The 12177-nt window shown below is 40.0% G+C and overlaps 1 protein-coding gene across 2 annotated transcripts in view; it reads left to right on the top strand.

Moving 5' to 3' along the window:
• Dscam1 (Down syndrome cell adhesion molecule 1) overlaps positions 1-12177 on the top strand; it is a 199238-nt gene that overhangs the window by 76545 nt on the left and 110516 nt on the right. The window contains exon 7 of one of the 2 annotated variants that reach the window (XM_065231435.1): positions 7585-7705. The exons of the other annotated variant lie outside the window; for it this stretch is intronic. Within the exon in view, the coding sequence (XP_065087507.1) occupies positions 7585-7705 (121 nt within the window). The remainder of the gene's footprint in view (positions 1-7584; positions 7706-12177) is intronic. 2 annotated transcript variants of the gene reach the window in all.

The raw sequence follows: 12177 nt of genomic DNA, 5'->3' as shown, positions 1-12177 counted from the left end.
AACTTCTTTGAAGTTCGGCCATCTTTGTAGTAGCTTAATATTGAAGATGTTCAGCAAACTTCTTAGAATTTTAGGGTTTAATTTGGGAGCTTCGGGTTCAGGGTCTTTTCGGAAGTTACTAGAAGTTAATGGATATGCTGATATCTTGGTCGAATTAAGAGAGTTAGGAGAAAAATATGATGTAACTTAAAAGAAGTTCATGGAACTTCGTAGAGTTTGAGAAAAGCTTCTAGAAGTAAAGATAAGGTAGATGATCAGAGAACATTGTGAAATTCGTACAAGTGCAGCAATTCTGGTGGAAATTCATTTTTAAGTTGAATGAAGTAAGGACAAATCTTAGAAGTTCAGGGAACTTCGTAGAGGTTGACGGAAGTTCCCAGTAGTCCACGGAGCTTCCCACGTTCAGGAAACTTCATAGAGGTTCAGGGAACTTTGGATAAGCTCAATGGATTGGAAAGAGGGAGGGAGCTTCGTCAGGGAGCTTCGTTTGAGTTTTCCCAAGTAACACCTCTTCATGCAATTATGTTGAGTAAATTTATTTACAGTCAAATCCAGTTATATAAAGGTTATACAAACTGCTATAGAACTTGAGTGTTGCTTGGGTATAGAACTAGGTTTAAGATCAAGAATTTCTGTGGAAGTATATGTACCTTCGGAGGAGTTAAGGATACTTCGTAGAATTTTTGGAGAACTGCGTAGAATTTTATAAAACTTCGGAAGTATAGGAACCTTCTTATGCGTTTAGGTAACTTCGTTGAATTTTAAAGAACTTCGGAGTTCTGGCAACATTCTAAAAGCGCTGAACATTTCATTGGAATTCATCTAACTGTGGAAAAGCTCAGTGAAGTTTGACAAAGCTCGGCGAACGAAAAGAATTTTGCAAAACATTAGTAGATTTTTTTATACGTTAGGCGAACTTTGTAGAACTTCATCAAACTTTGTAGTAATGTAGCGAACTTAAGATAAATTTAACGAATTTTGTACGAATTCGAGAAACTTCGTTGAAGTTCAAAGATTTTTCGTTGGATTTCTTAAAACTGCAGGGACTTTGTAGATTTTCAGAAAATTTAATAGAAATTCTTGGAACTTGGCAGAGTTTCTAAGAATTTCGTAGATATTTGGTAGGTTTGTAAAAATTCAGGAAAACTTCGTAGAAGTCGGAACTTTGTACAAGTTGGGGGTTGTTCCTTTAAGTTGATGAAAGTTTGTTTGATTTCACGAATCTTCATAAAAGATCCGGGACCTTCTTCAAAATTCAGGACACTTCGTTAAAGTTTGATGGACGTGGAAAAGTTCAGCAAACTTTGCAGAAAATCAGTGTTATTCGTAAAAATTCCGGGAACTTCGTAGAAATGCAGTGAGCTTTATAGAAGTTAAGCAGATTAGGTAGCTGTTCGAGGAACTTTATAAAACTTCATAGGAGTACAGGGAATTTTGTAAAAGTTCAGAGAACTTTTTTGAAGTTCGGTCATCTTTGTAGTAGCTTAATATTGAAGATGTTCAGCAAACTTCTTAGAAATTCATGGTTTAATTTGGGAACTTCGGGTTCAGGGTCTTTTTGGAAGTTTCTAGAAGTTCGTGGACATGCTGATATCTTGGTCGGATTAAGAGAGTTAGGAAAAAAATATGTAACTTGAAAGAAGTTCACGGAACTTCATAGAATTTGAGAAAAACTTCTAGAAGTAAAGATAAGGTAGATGATCAAGGAACATTGTGAAATTCGTACAAGTGCAGCAATTCTGGTGGAAATTCATTTTTAAGTTAAATGATGTAAGGAAAAATCTTCGAAGTTCAGGAAACTGTAAAGATTGACGGAAGTTCCCAGTAGTCCACGGAGCTTCCCACGGTCAGGAAACATTATAGAGGTTCAGGGAAAATTGGATAAGCTCAAGGGATTGGAAAGAAGTGCAGGGAGCTTCATTTGAGTTTTCCCAAGTAACACATCTTCATGCAATTATGTTGAGTAAATTTCTTTACAGTCAAATCCAGTTATGTAAAGGTTATATAAATTGCTATAGACTTGCGTGTTGCTTGGGTATAGAACTAAGTTTAAGATCAAGAAATTCTGGGGAAGTATATAACCTTTCGGAATCGTTTAGGATACTCCGTAGAATGTTGGAGAACTTCTTAGAATTTTATAAAACTTCGGAAGAGTAGGAACCTTCTTATGCGTTCAGGTAACTTCGTTGAATTTTAGAGAACTTCGTTGATATTCACGGATTTTCAATTAGATATCAACGCGGCACATGTATCTGACTCATATTTAAGTCCCATTCACTCAAATTCGCAAAACTACCCACTCATAGAATGAGTAAATTTTTACTCAAATATGAGAAAAAGTCACGCACGTTTACGTTTGAGTGAACGGGACTCCAATATGAGTAAGATTCATTTGCCGTGAATAAAGCCCTCTGGACATTTTTCAAGACTTAAGGTTTGATCAAGTATTATTCTGAAAATCTGCAAGTGTTCAAAAATTCAAATTTCATCTCCCAGATATTCTTTCAAGACATCAGGAAGTATTTCAAAGATCTCCGGTTGATCGAATATTTCAATATTTTGATATTTTTTAAAGGTTTCAGATTGTTCAAGTATTATTCTGAAACGGTTTAAAAAATATTAATGACGCCTCCAGATATTATCGCAACATTGCTGGTTGAACAGATATTATCATGGAAATTATTTGAAAGATCTCAAGACTTCAGGTTGATGAAGCTCATTCATTTAAAGTATCTTAAACTTAAAATTAGAAAGACGACTTCGAGGCGGTAGGTTGACGACTCCCATGACGGTAGGTTGATCAGGAAGTATCTACGGCTGATCGAAGTATCTCAAGCTGACCGAAGACTTCAATTAAGTCTACTGGATATTTTTAAAGACTCAAGGTTGAACAAGTATTATTGTGAAGACCGTCAGCTGTTCAAAAATTCAAATGCCTTCCCTGAGATATGCTTCCAAACTGGCACGTTAATCACGATGTATCTACAGCTTATTGAAGATTTCGGTTAAGTCCTGTGGATACTAAAATTTGAAGACGAAATCTTTATTCCTACAGCAAAAATCTAAACATGCTGATTAGAATTCACAAATTGAAGGCTTTTTTCAACGTATATTCTAACATCTTCCCAAAACAAGAAATATACCAAACATTTCTTTCAGTCAAATGTATTTAAAATGAAGACATGTCTTAAAATTCGGCGTCCCTAGCAACCACCCTCGTTCAGTTACCATTCCGTCCTGATCGTTATCTCCTTCAGTAGGATGAGCTTATATCTACAATTTTTAGTCGGACTTATCGTCCATTTTTCTACAAATCAGATATTGTGAGCGGGTGACCTATCGTTCATTTGAAAATAATCGTCGTTCAGGGTTGGTTCTTATATTACGCTACGCAAAAAAGTTGGTGTTATTTGAATACCAACCGTCTCGTCATGCAATTTTCGTGGTGTGCAACACGTTGTCAGGATACCCTCAGCTCCTTTTGCATTTTGTAATATTGAAACAGGCCCTCAACTGTTCGTCATTGAGAGCAACATTTGGCAGTTGAGTTCTCCGCCGTTAGTTGCTTTCTCTTCTTATTCATCTTCACCAGAAGGCAAATTCTACCGCGGCACCTTGTTGCTACTCTAATCACGGTGTCAATTTGAGCATTATGGATGTGTTGTTATCTTCCTTCTTCCTCTGTTTTGGGGACTGCCAGCTCTTCTTCTTTAGGCAGAAATCCATCGGTTGCTTCTCCGGATGACACAAAAAGCATTTGTATTTGGAGTCATCGTACAAAAATCAGGTGTTCACGACTATTGGATTTCGAATACGCTTCCTGCAGCTGACATGTCCACAAATGTGGGACGTATTCTTACAATCAACTATAGCGAAGTAGAACTCCTGGGACCCTCATCCTAACATTCAGAACCACGGATAGGTAACTTTTTGTTGACCAAATATCCACTGTTTACTCTCTTACTTGCCAGAACCGGTTGGTAGCGTCGCTCCTAGGCTGACTTCGGGTGACGAAAGCCGCAAGCTGCTGGTGCAGTTCCACGATAACGTGACCATGCTTTGTCCGGCACAGTCCTTCCCGGTTCCCGTTTTCAGGTACTGTTCCAATTTAGTCGGTCAATTCCTATCCCAGCATTCATGGCCATAATACTCGCCGCTGTCCCTCCACAAGATGAAAAGTAATTGTGAATCGTTCTCTAGAACCCATTTCAAGTACCCCGCCGAAAACTCCGGCGCTCATGCAGAAGCCTGTCGAGGTCAGTCCGAGAACGGATACTGCGCTGCTGTGCCTGGCACAGGGTTTTCCTGCACCAAGTTTTAGGTGAGAACCGGGGTTAGAGGCAAACATTCAGGTCAACTTGTTGTGATCATTTGAAGTAGGGAAATAGCAACCGTATCGACTACATATCCCTTTTCAGAGCCGATCGGTGCCAAACCGCCAGTTCTGTCGAGCTATAAGATCTTGCTGGAACGACGCTGCAACACCAGTATCGTATTCTTTTGTCCTATCTGGTAGCTAAATACGGTCAGGTTATCCTATCCCAACATGTTGCGTTCAGGAATGTTACATCTTCAAATTTTGTAAATGAGTAAAATGAATTTATTCCTCTCAGAACCCATCGGTAGCAAGTCTCCTTCCTTCGCAAGTGAAGCAGTCACCATGGGTGTTCGCACGCACGAAAACACCACTACGGCTCTGACGTGTCAAGCACAGGCTTTTCCCGTTCCGGTGTTTAGGTACGCGTGCAATTATCTTTTTCATAAATTTAGAAAACACGCAAAAAGGAAACCTAACCTGAATTCTGACTTATACACCTATAAACCGTACAAAATCGACCGTTTCAGAACCGATTGGCAGTAAATCGCCTTCATTCTCGAATGATGCCGTTACCGTAGCGGTTCGCACCCACAGCAATTCCAGTACGGCTCTGACGTGTCAAGCGCAGGCTTACCCAGTTCCGGTCTTCAGGTACGACTGGTAACCCTATCTCACCATTCAGATCATATTCGCGTAATTGCCCGTGAATGGTAAAGATTCAGCGTAGGTTTGTGATTCTAATTTTCAGAACCAATCGGCAGTAAGGGGCCTTCCTTTTCGTCGGAGTCCATTGCCGTACTACGAACCGGGTTCAATTCAACCGTTGCGCTCACTTGCCAGGCTCAGGCTTTCCCGGTACCGGTGTTTAGGTAGGACCTTGGATTCCGATTGCTATTTGAAGCTCTATGTCCTGATTTTGGGAAATAGAATCATTGCGGTATTGGCGTTTGTAAAAGTTTGGGGTCACCTCGCAGTATGATTTGACGCTGTTGTAGGTTTACTTGGGATTTTAGTATAAATATATGGAAATCAGTCATGAATATTCAGTGTGAATTTTGGAAAATGTTGAAACTTTAGGAAGACTTTTAGTACACACAAATTGTAGTATGTATTGAACCAGTTACATACAACCTAAATTTCAGTCAATACCTTTCAAATAACCTGTAAAGATCGAAAATCGTTCGTAAAATGGCAGAGATATGAGCAAAAAACTTTTACATATTTTTTAAAGGGTGACCCCAAACTTATGATCGGGAGTGTATATCCATAAACAGCCAAGTTATAAGCATTTAAATCTTTACAAGATTTCGTGACGCTGCTTCGATACCTTCGACAAAGACATAAGCGGTACCCACAATATTGCGTCACAGTCAAGATCAGCGTCAAATTTGAAACTGATCGAAATTGACGGACTAATACCCCGTTCACATTATAGCCTATATCACGTAATATAGGCTGTCTTGCAATGAGCACTCATACAAAGGATTTCCAGTGAAAACTAGATGTATGAGTGCTCATTGCAAGACACCGTATATCACGTGATATACGCTGTAATGTGAACGGGGTATAACGCAGCGTCGATGTGAAGTCGCCAAGATGGTGGAAAAGCAACTTGACATGCGTTACACCTGCCATGTGACGGACGAACCCCTTCGTCAAAACTGACGGTGACGCATTATAGTGGGTCTTGCTATGGTCCTACGTCAAAAAGTGAGGCTATTGGAGTTTTGGCCGAATGCCTCTATCTTATATTTAAATTCGCCATCTTAGATTCGAAAATAGTGTTGCATTCCGATCAGGGCTGACACTTTCAATGAAAGATATTACGCGATTTTTAAAGAGGTTACTGTCACTATCATCAGATGAGAAAACGATGATAGAGATCTCCTTCAAATCTCATCAATTTATTTGTCATGATGGAACGTGTCAGTGTATTGCAATTACAAACTCATTTATTGATATGATTGATACTGTACCGAGTACATATTGCTGCTTCCCTAAATGTCGTCAAAATGAGAATTAATCTCACGAGTGGTTGAATAGTGGAAAATTACACGAAGGATCATGATTGATAGTTTCATATCGTGATACTGAGAGCTGAGCTGTGTTCTCGTTCTCACATGAAGGCCGTGATATTTTCCCTGAACAACGCTTGGAAGCTCTTCGAAGCCCTTCATGTATGCCCTTTAATATTGAAATGTGGAAAACCTTTCAACATTTTATAGAATCGCTTGTAAACTCGCGCAAAGTTTTCCCCTATGGTGTCTTATAGCGAATTCGTTTATTATTCAGTTCTAACCTGGATCGGGTATCAAGATTGTTTTCTGACAAACGTCAGTTTGATCGTTTGGTTTTAAAATCTACCTCAGAAACGAAACGAAACTCCTTTTATTAGCTGCGAAAGGTGCATGCTCTGAAATACTTCAGCGATCCTCTTGTTTCCACTTGATGTCTTCCACTGATAGATTGACAAAACATTTTGAGCAGTCTGCTGAACTACATCCATGTCAAGTCCCCTAGAAGCCATGAAACACTTCTAGCCTCAAATTTATTTAGGACTTTATCCGAATAGCCCAGGACATAACTCAGGACACCTTCCGACGATTCGAACACTTTGGATGATCTTCTTCAGGTTGTCCAAGCTTGAAATGAATTACTAAGAAACGATGCAATGAAAACGGGAACCCAACGTTCCAACACAGGCTTCTCACTGCATCTCCGTTGGACGTCTTATAAACCTTGCGATATTTGAACTTTTCAGAACCGATTGGGAGTAAGGCACCATCTTCCTCCACAACGGTCATTACCATCATGATGGCACCGACAAACGACACCATTGCTCTGCTCTGTCAGGCTCAAGGCTATCCGACTCCGGTTTTCAGGTATGTTTTGTACAAACTTGGTCGATTTCGATTTCGATTGCAACTAGCCCAACCCAACGTTCAGGTGTTTGTTCAGAGATTCTTTCAAGATTTGTGAACTGAATCCATTGTTTCCTTATCATTCACCTGTCTCTAGAACCAATCGGTAGCAAATCCCCATCGTTCTCCTCGGATTCGATGGCTTTCGTTAAAACTAACATTGACGGTACACTGGCATTGTTGTGTCCAGCGCAGGCTTTTCCCGTTCCAATTTACAAGTAAGTCACATTGCGGAATCAAAACTATTGTTCAGAGCAACAGATGGTACCCTAGGTTCCCAGTTAGGCTTATTTCGATACAGTTTCTTACATTCTCATTCGCTCGTTTTTATGGTTCCTGTCGCAGAACCAATCGGTAGCAAAGCTCCCTCGTTCGGGTCCAATATCATGACCTATCTGGATACGGCCATCAATTCCAGCATTGCACTGCTGTGTCAGGCGCAGGCTTACCCAGTTCCCGTTTTCAAGTAAGTCAATCAACAGTGTGTCTCCGATTCCCAACGATTCAGGCAAAATTGTCGTTCGCGTAGATTCCTTTTTGAGTTTGATTTGAATGTTCAACGTCCTGCAGAACCGATTGGCAGTAAAGCTCCATCGTTTGCCACAAATTCGATGAACTACGTCGACGCTGCCGTGAACACTAGCGTTGCATTACTCTGTCAAGCACAGGCGTATCCGGTTCCGATATTCAGGTAGTTTTCCCTTCTTTTCAATGGTTAACATTTCCAATGTTCAGGTTTAAGGGCGAGGAACTTACTTCAAAATATTTTATTGGGATCCCACAGAACCCATCGGATCGAAAGCACCTGCTTTCAACAATGATGCCACTCAGTACGCTGCCAACTGTGGACAAGGAACGCACGTTACCTTGCTTTGTAATGCTCAGGCCTTTCCCGTACCGATTTACAGGTATTCTACATTCCCGCTCCATACTCTATCCCAACTGTCAGACAAATGTGGAGATTTTGGTTGTTTTTGCAAAATCATTACATTTTTCATTTTGAACCAGAACCCGTTGGTTTTAAGCCGCCATCGTTCAACAATGATGCTGCCGTTTTCGTTATCAGCATTGAACAAGGAAAACAGTTGACCATAATGTGCAACGCTCAGGCATTTCCGGTTCCCGTGTATCGGTAATTGACTTCTTCGTTCTTGTTTCCTTTAGTAAGCGAAGGTACCTTTCCCAACGTTCAGGATAGTCTAGCTTGCTACAATGCTCACCAAATTATTTGTCCATGCCTAGAACCCATCGGCTCTAAAGCCCCTACTTTTCCGTCGGATGAGAACAGTAGATCCTATACCAAGGCTAGCAATACCAGTTTGGCACTGTTCTGTCAAGCTCAAGCTTTCCCAGTTCCGATTACTAGGTAAGAGTTTGGAATTTTCTACAAAGTGTACAGTTTGATCATAATTTATTTCAGCCTTGTGCGCTGTGGGCTATAAATGCTCCGAAATACATTTCTCAAAGAGTAGCTTAAAATTAATTCCCATAAAAGGTAGAATGCTAAATAGTATATCAAATTTGTTTCTATGATGTACAATCATCTACCGACAAAAAATCGCATATGATTCGTAAACATAGCATTAGGTATGAGGGCACGGGCTCGACGTAATGGTGAGCATCCATGTCGCTCACAGTAAAAGTCAAGAGTGACGCAAATATATGCGTCATCAAAAGTTGAAAATGTGTCAAAACCTCAGTTTTGACAAAAACGCAGATGGGACCAACTTGCGATGAGGAGCAGATTACTCTCCATATGTCGATGGAAAAATCAAGTTCACCAGCTATCGAGTTTTGCATTGGATGCTCTACAAAGTACTTCTAGAATCGTTCTGGATATATGCCTGATAAATTTCTGTTCTGGCTGTCGTGCTCTCCCTATCTCGTTGGTCCTCGAATATAGAGAAATGGAAAGTTGACTTAATAGAAATTCACACCTGAAGTGCTGGTACGATGAGAAAAGATTAATTTTGATGTGATTTAAGGTGATAGATTTTGGCCCTAAGTAGCTAGAAACTGGGGCCGGGGGTTCCCGTAACATGGCCGGATGTAGTCCGTATTATTATTTTCCTCTATTCGGTACCTAACACCACTGCGACCAGTCATTTGATCTATTGTAGTATATCCCATGTCCTTAGTTTAGTCCATGTCGTATTACTCCATCACTATTGGGAAATGATGAAGTATTCGATTATTTTACAGTTGTCATTCTTGCATTTATCGCAAGGATCCGACTCTAATTGAAAGGTCCCGCTATTTATACCCTTCGGAGTGTTGAAACACCCTCCAAAGGCGCGCCCTTTGTCAGTCAAAATTTGATTCCTTAGCAACAAAATTAAGGAATTACACCGATAATGATCATGCATCAGAACCCTAGTCTTAATCACTTCAAACTAGGGAACAACGAATAGAAGATTAGGAATCACAATAATGAAGACTAAGTAACTAATTTGTTTCTTGTTTCAAGATCATCCTCGGTGGACAAAGCCGAGTCTTGTCACTATCAACAAGGCATACAAAGTAACAAAGACTAAGATGTGTTCCTTTGATTACTGAAAAATCCTGTTCCCCTAGTTTGAAGCAGTCAGAACTAGGAATCGGTGGTAGATCTTACATCCCGTAACGTACCACGAAAAGGTGATCTACCCACGTTACGGTCCGTATAGTTCTGTGCTGTGATTATTACTACCATTGAACTGGTTTTTGAACTCTCATGTAATTTGATGTGTCACATGATGGGTTTCATGGTTATTTACAAACTAGAACATGTTCCGGTTATAAATCTCCGAAACCAGTTCACGATTTCAAAAATATTCAAAAAAGTTCTATGATACCATAGTACCATAGAGGGAAACTCTAAGACCAGAAGGTCCCGAAGAAACGTACTCAACTTTTTGGCTCAGTTCTGGTACTCTCTTCGGTCCCAAGCTAATCGATGCACCCCTCAAAACATAGGAAAATCCATGAACCCCTCATTTTATCTGTCAAACTTTCATAGCGAATCAAAATAAACGTAGTGTAGTACTAGAATTTCGACTAGAATGGGGTACGTTCATCGATGTACTGGAAACTGATAGACTAGTCCAGTGTGAGCCAATTTAAAATTGTTAGTTTCCACTGGTTGATAGTACCTTGTCCCACCCACATCTTTGAAGGTGGACGCGCCTCTGATGGTGCCCATTGGTGTTACAAATACTGTCAAATACCCAACAATATAGGTACTTTCGGAACGAGGTCGACGTGTACTAATCAAAATTCGATGTCCGCCGCCATTTTGAAATTCAATATCGTGGCCATCATGTTTTGAGTAAAATCTTACAAATCCTACAATAGGGTATGTTCAAAACGGGAACGACGTGTAGAGGTAAACATCTATGTCCTCCGTCAATTTGGAACCCAAGATGGCAGCCATCGGTTTTAGAAAAAAAAAATTGTTAAATACCCTACAATATGGGTGTTTTTGCCGTCATTATGGATTCCCAAATGATGGCTGATAGTACCCATATTGTAGGGTATTTGTTATTTTTTTTCTTACTCCGATGATCGCCATGTTGGATTCCAAATTTGTCCTTATTCCGATAATACTCAATTTTTCAAAAACCGATGGACATGATCTTGGATTCCTAAATGGTGTTGAGCACCGTATTTCCACATCTACATGTTTTCCTCGTTCCGAAAGTACCCATATTGTTGGCAGTATTTCTTAAACCAGTGGACGCCATCAAGGCTTCCAACATCGATTTTTGACCTCTACACGTCGGTAAAATATCAATTATTGAGGGGTATTCAACAGTTTTTCTAAAACAGATTACCGCCATCTTGGATTTCAAAATGGTGTCCAGTGGTAAGAGAGGAGCGGATTCAAAACAAACTGCCTTGGCAACCTATGCCTAGGTGGTTTCTGGCAACACTGCCAATGCAATCAAGATAGGCGCTGCTCAATTGGCTCTGGCTTTGACAGTTCGTTTGGCTCAAAACCAACCAGTCCGCTCCTCTCTTATACCAGACCCTTTCTAGTATCCAGCATAGATGTTTGGCCTCTACACGTCACCCCAGTTCCGAAAATACGCATATTGCACAGCAACATGCAGGGTAAGCTTCGAGACATAGCATATTCATGAATTTTTTTTTTAACTAGTTCGTTTATTTATTAGGCTCAGTCGTGTGTGACACTTTGCGGAGCCAAAAATCAGTAGTGTTTGAATTTACCTTTTAAACAGCAGTAGTTCTAGGTTAGTATTGGGTTATTCATGAAGTTTGCATGCACGTAGCGAGAGAGTTCTGAGCTAATGTGAACATTATCGGGAATACCGTGGCCATCTGAACAACTTATCTGAAGACAGTCAATGTTTATAGCGACCTCACCACTAGCGCCGTGTAGTGAGAGAGTTCTGATCTAGTATCCACCATCCGAAAAGGCATGGTCATCTAAACAATTTTGATGAGGATAGTAACCTTTTACAATATTGTATGTAAGTTTGTAAACGATTCCGCTGTTTATGTCAAGTATAGCTCGAAATTAAACGAAAATTTTACGCGATAGTTAAAATTCAGATTTTTTTTTTCTGTGCAGAATCTCGAGATACAGCTTATATAGGAAGTTTATATGCACATTAGCGTAGCGTAGTGACAGATTTCTGAACTAGTATGACCACCATTTGAAACGATTTGGTCACCCTTCAAGAGATATTTACAAGGACAATGTCCTGTTATCAAACCAGTATAGACACTGAGATCTTTCGATTGATAATTCTGCTAGTCATTGAAATGTTCGGAATTATGAACCGCTTCGACTGCCTAGAAATGGATGTGTTGTTGTAGTTGGTCTTAGCTTTATTTGTTTCCCATTTCTTGATCTCCATTTTAAGAAAACAAGCAAAAAATCCACAGAATAGTTCTGATTTTTTTTTTCCTCTGTTCGGGACATAACACCACTGT

The sequence above is a fragment of the Ochlerotatus camptorhynchus genome, unplaced genomic scaffold (assembly GCF_037179485.1).
Source record: "Ochlerotatus camptorhynchus isolate MF236.1 unplaced genomic scaffold, CSIRO-AGI_Acam_v1.1 ptg000357l, whole genome shotgun sequence".
In the NCBI taxonomy this organism is placed as follows: Eukaryota; Metazoa; Arthropoda; class Insecta; order Diptera; family Culicidae; genus Ochlerotatus; species Ochlerotatus camptorhynchus.
The sequence above is the reverse complement of the archived record's forward strand: the minus strand, read 5'-3'. Positions and strand labels throughout refer to the sequence as shown.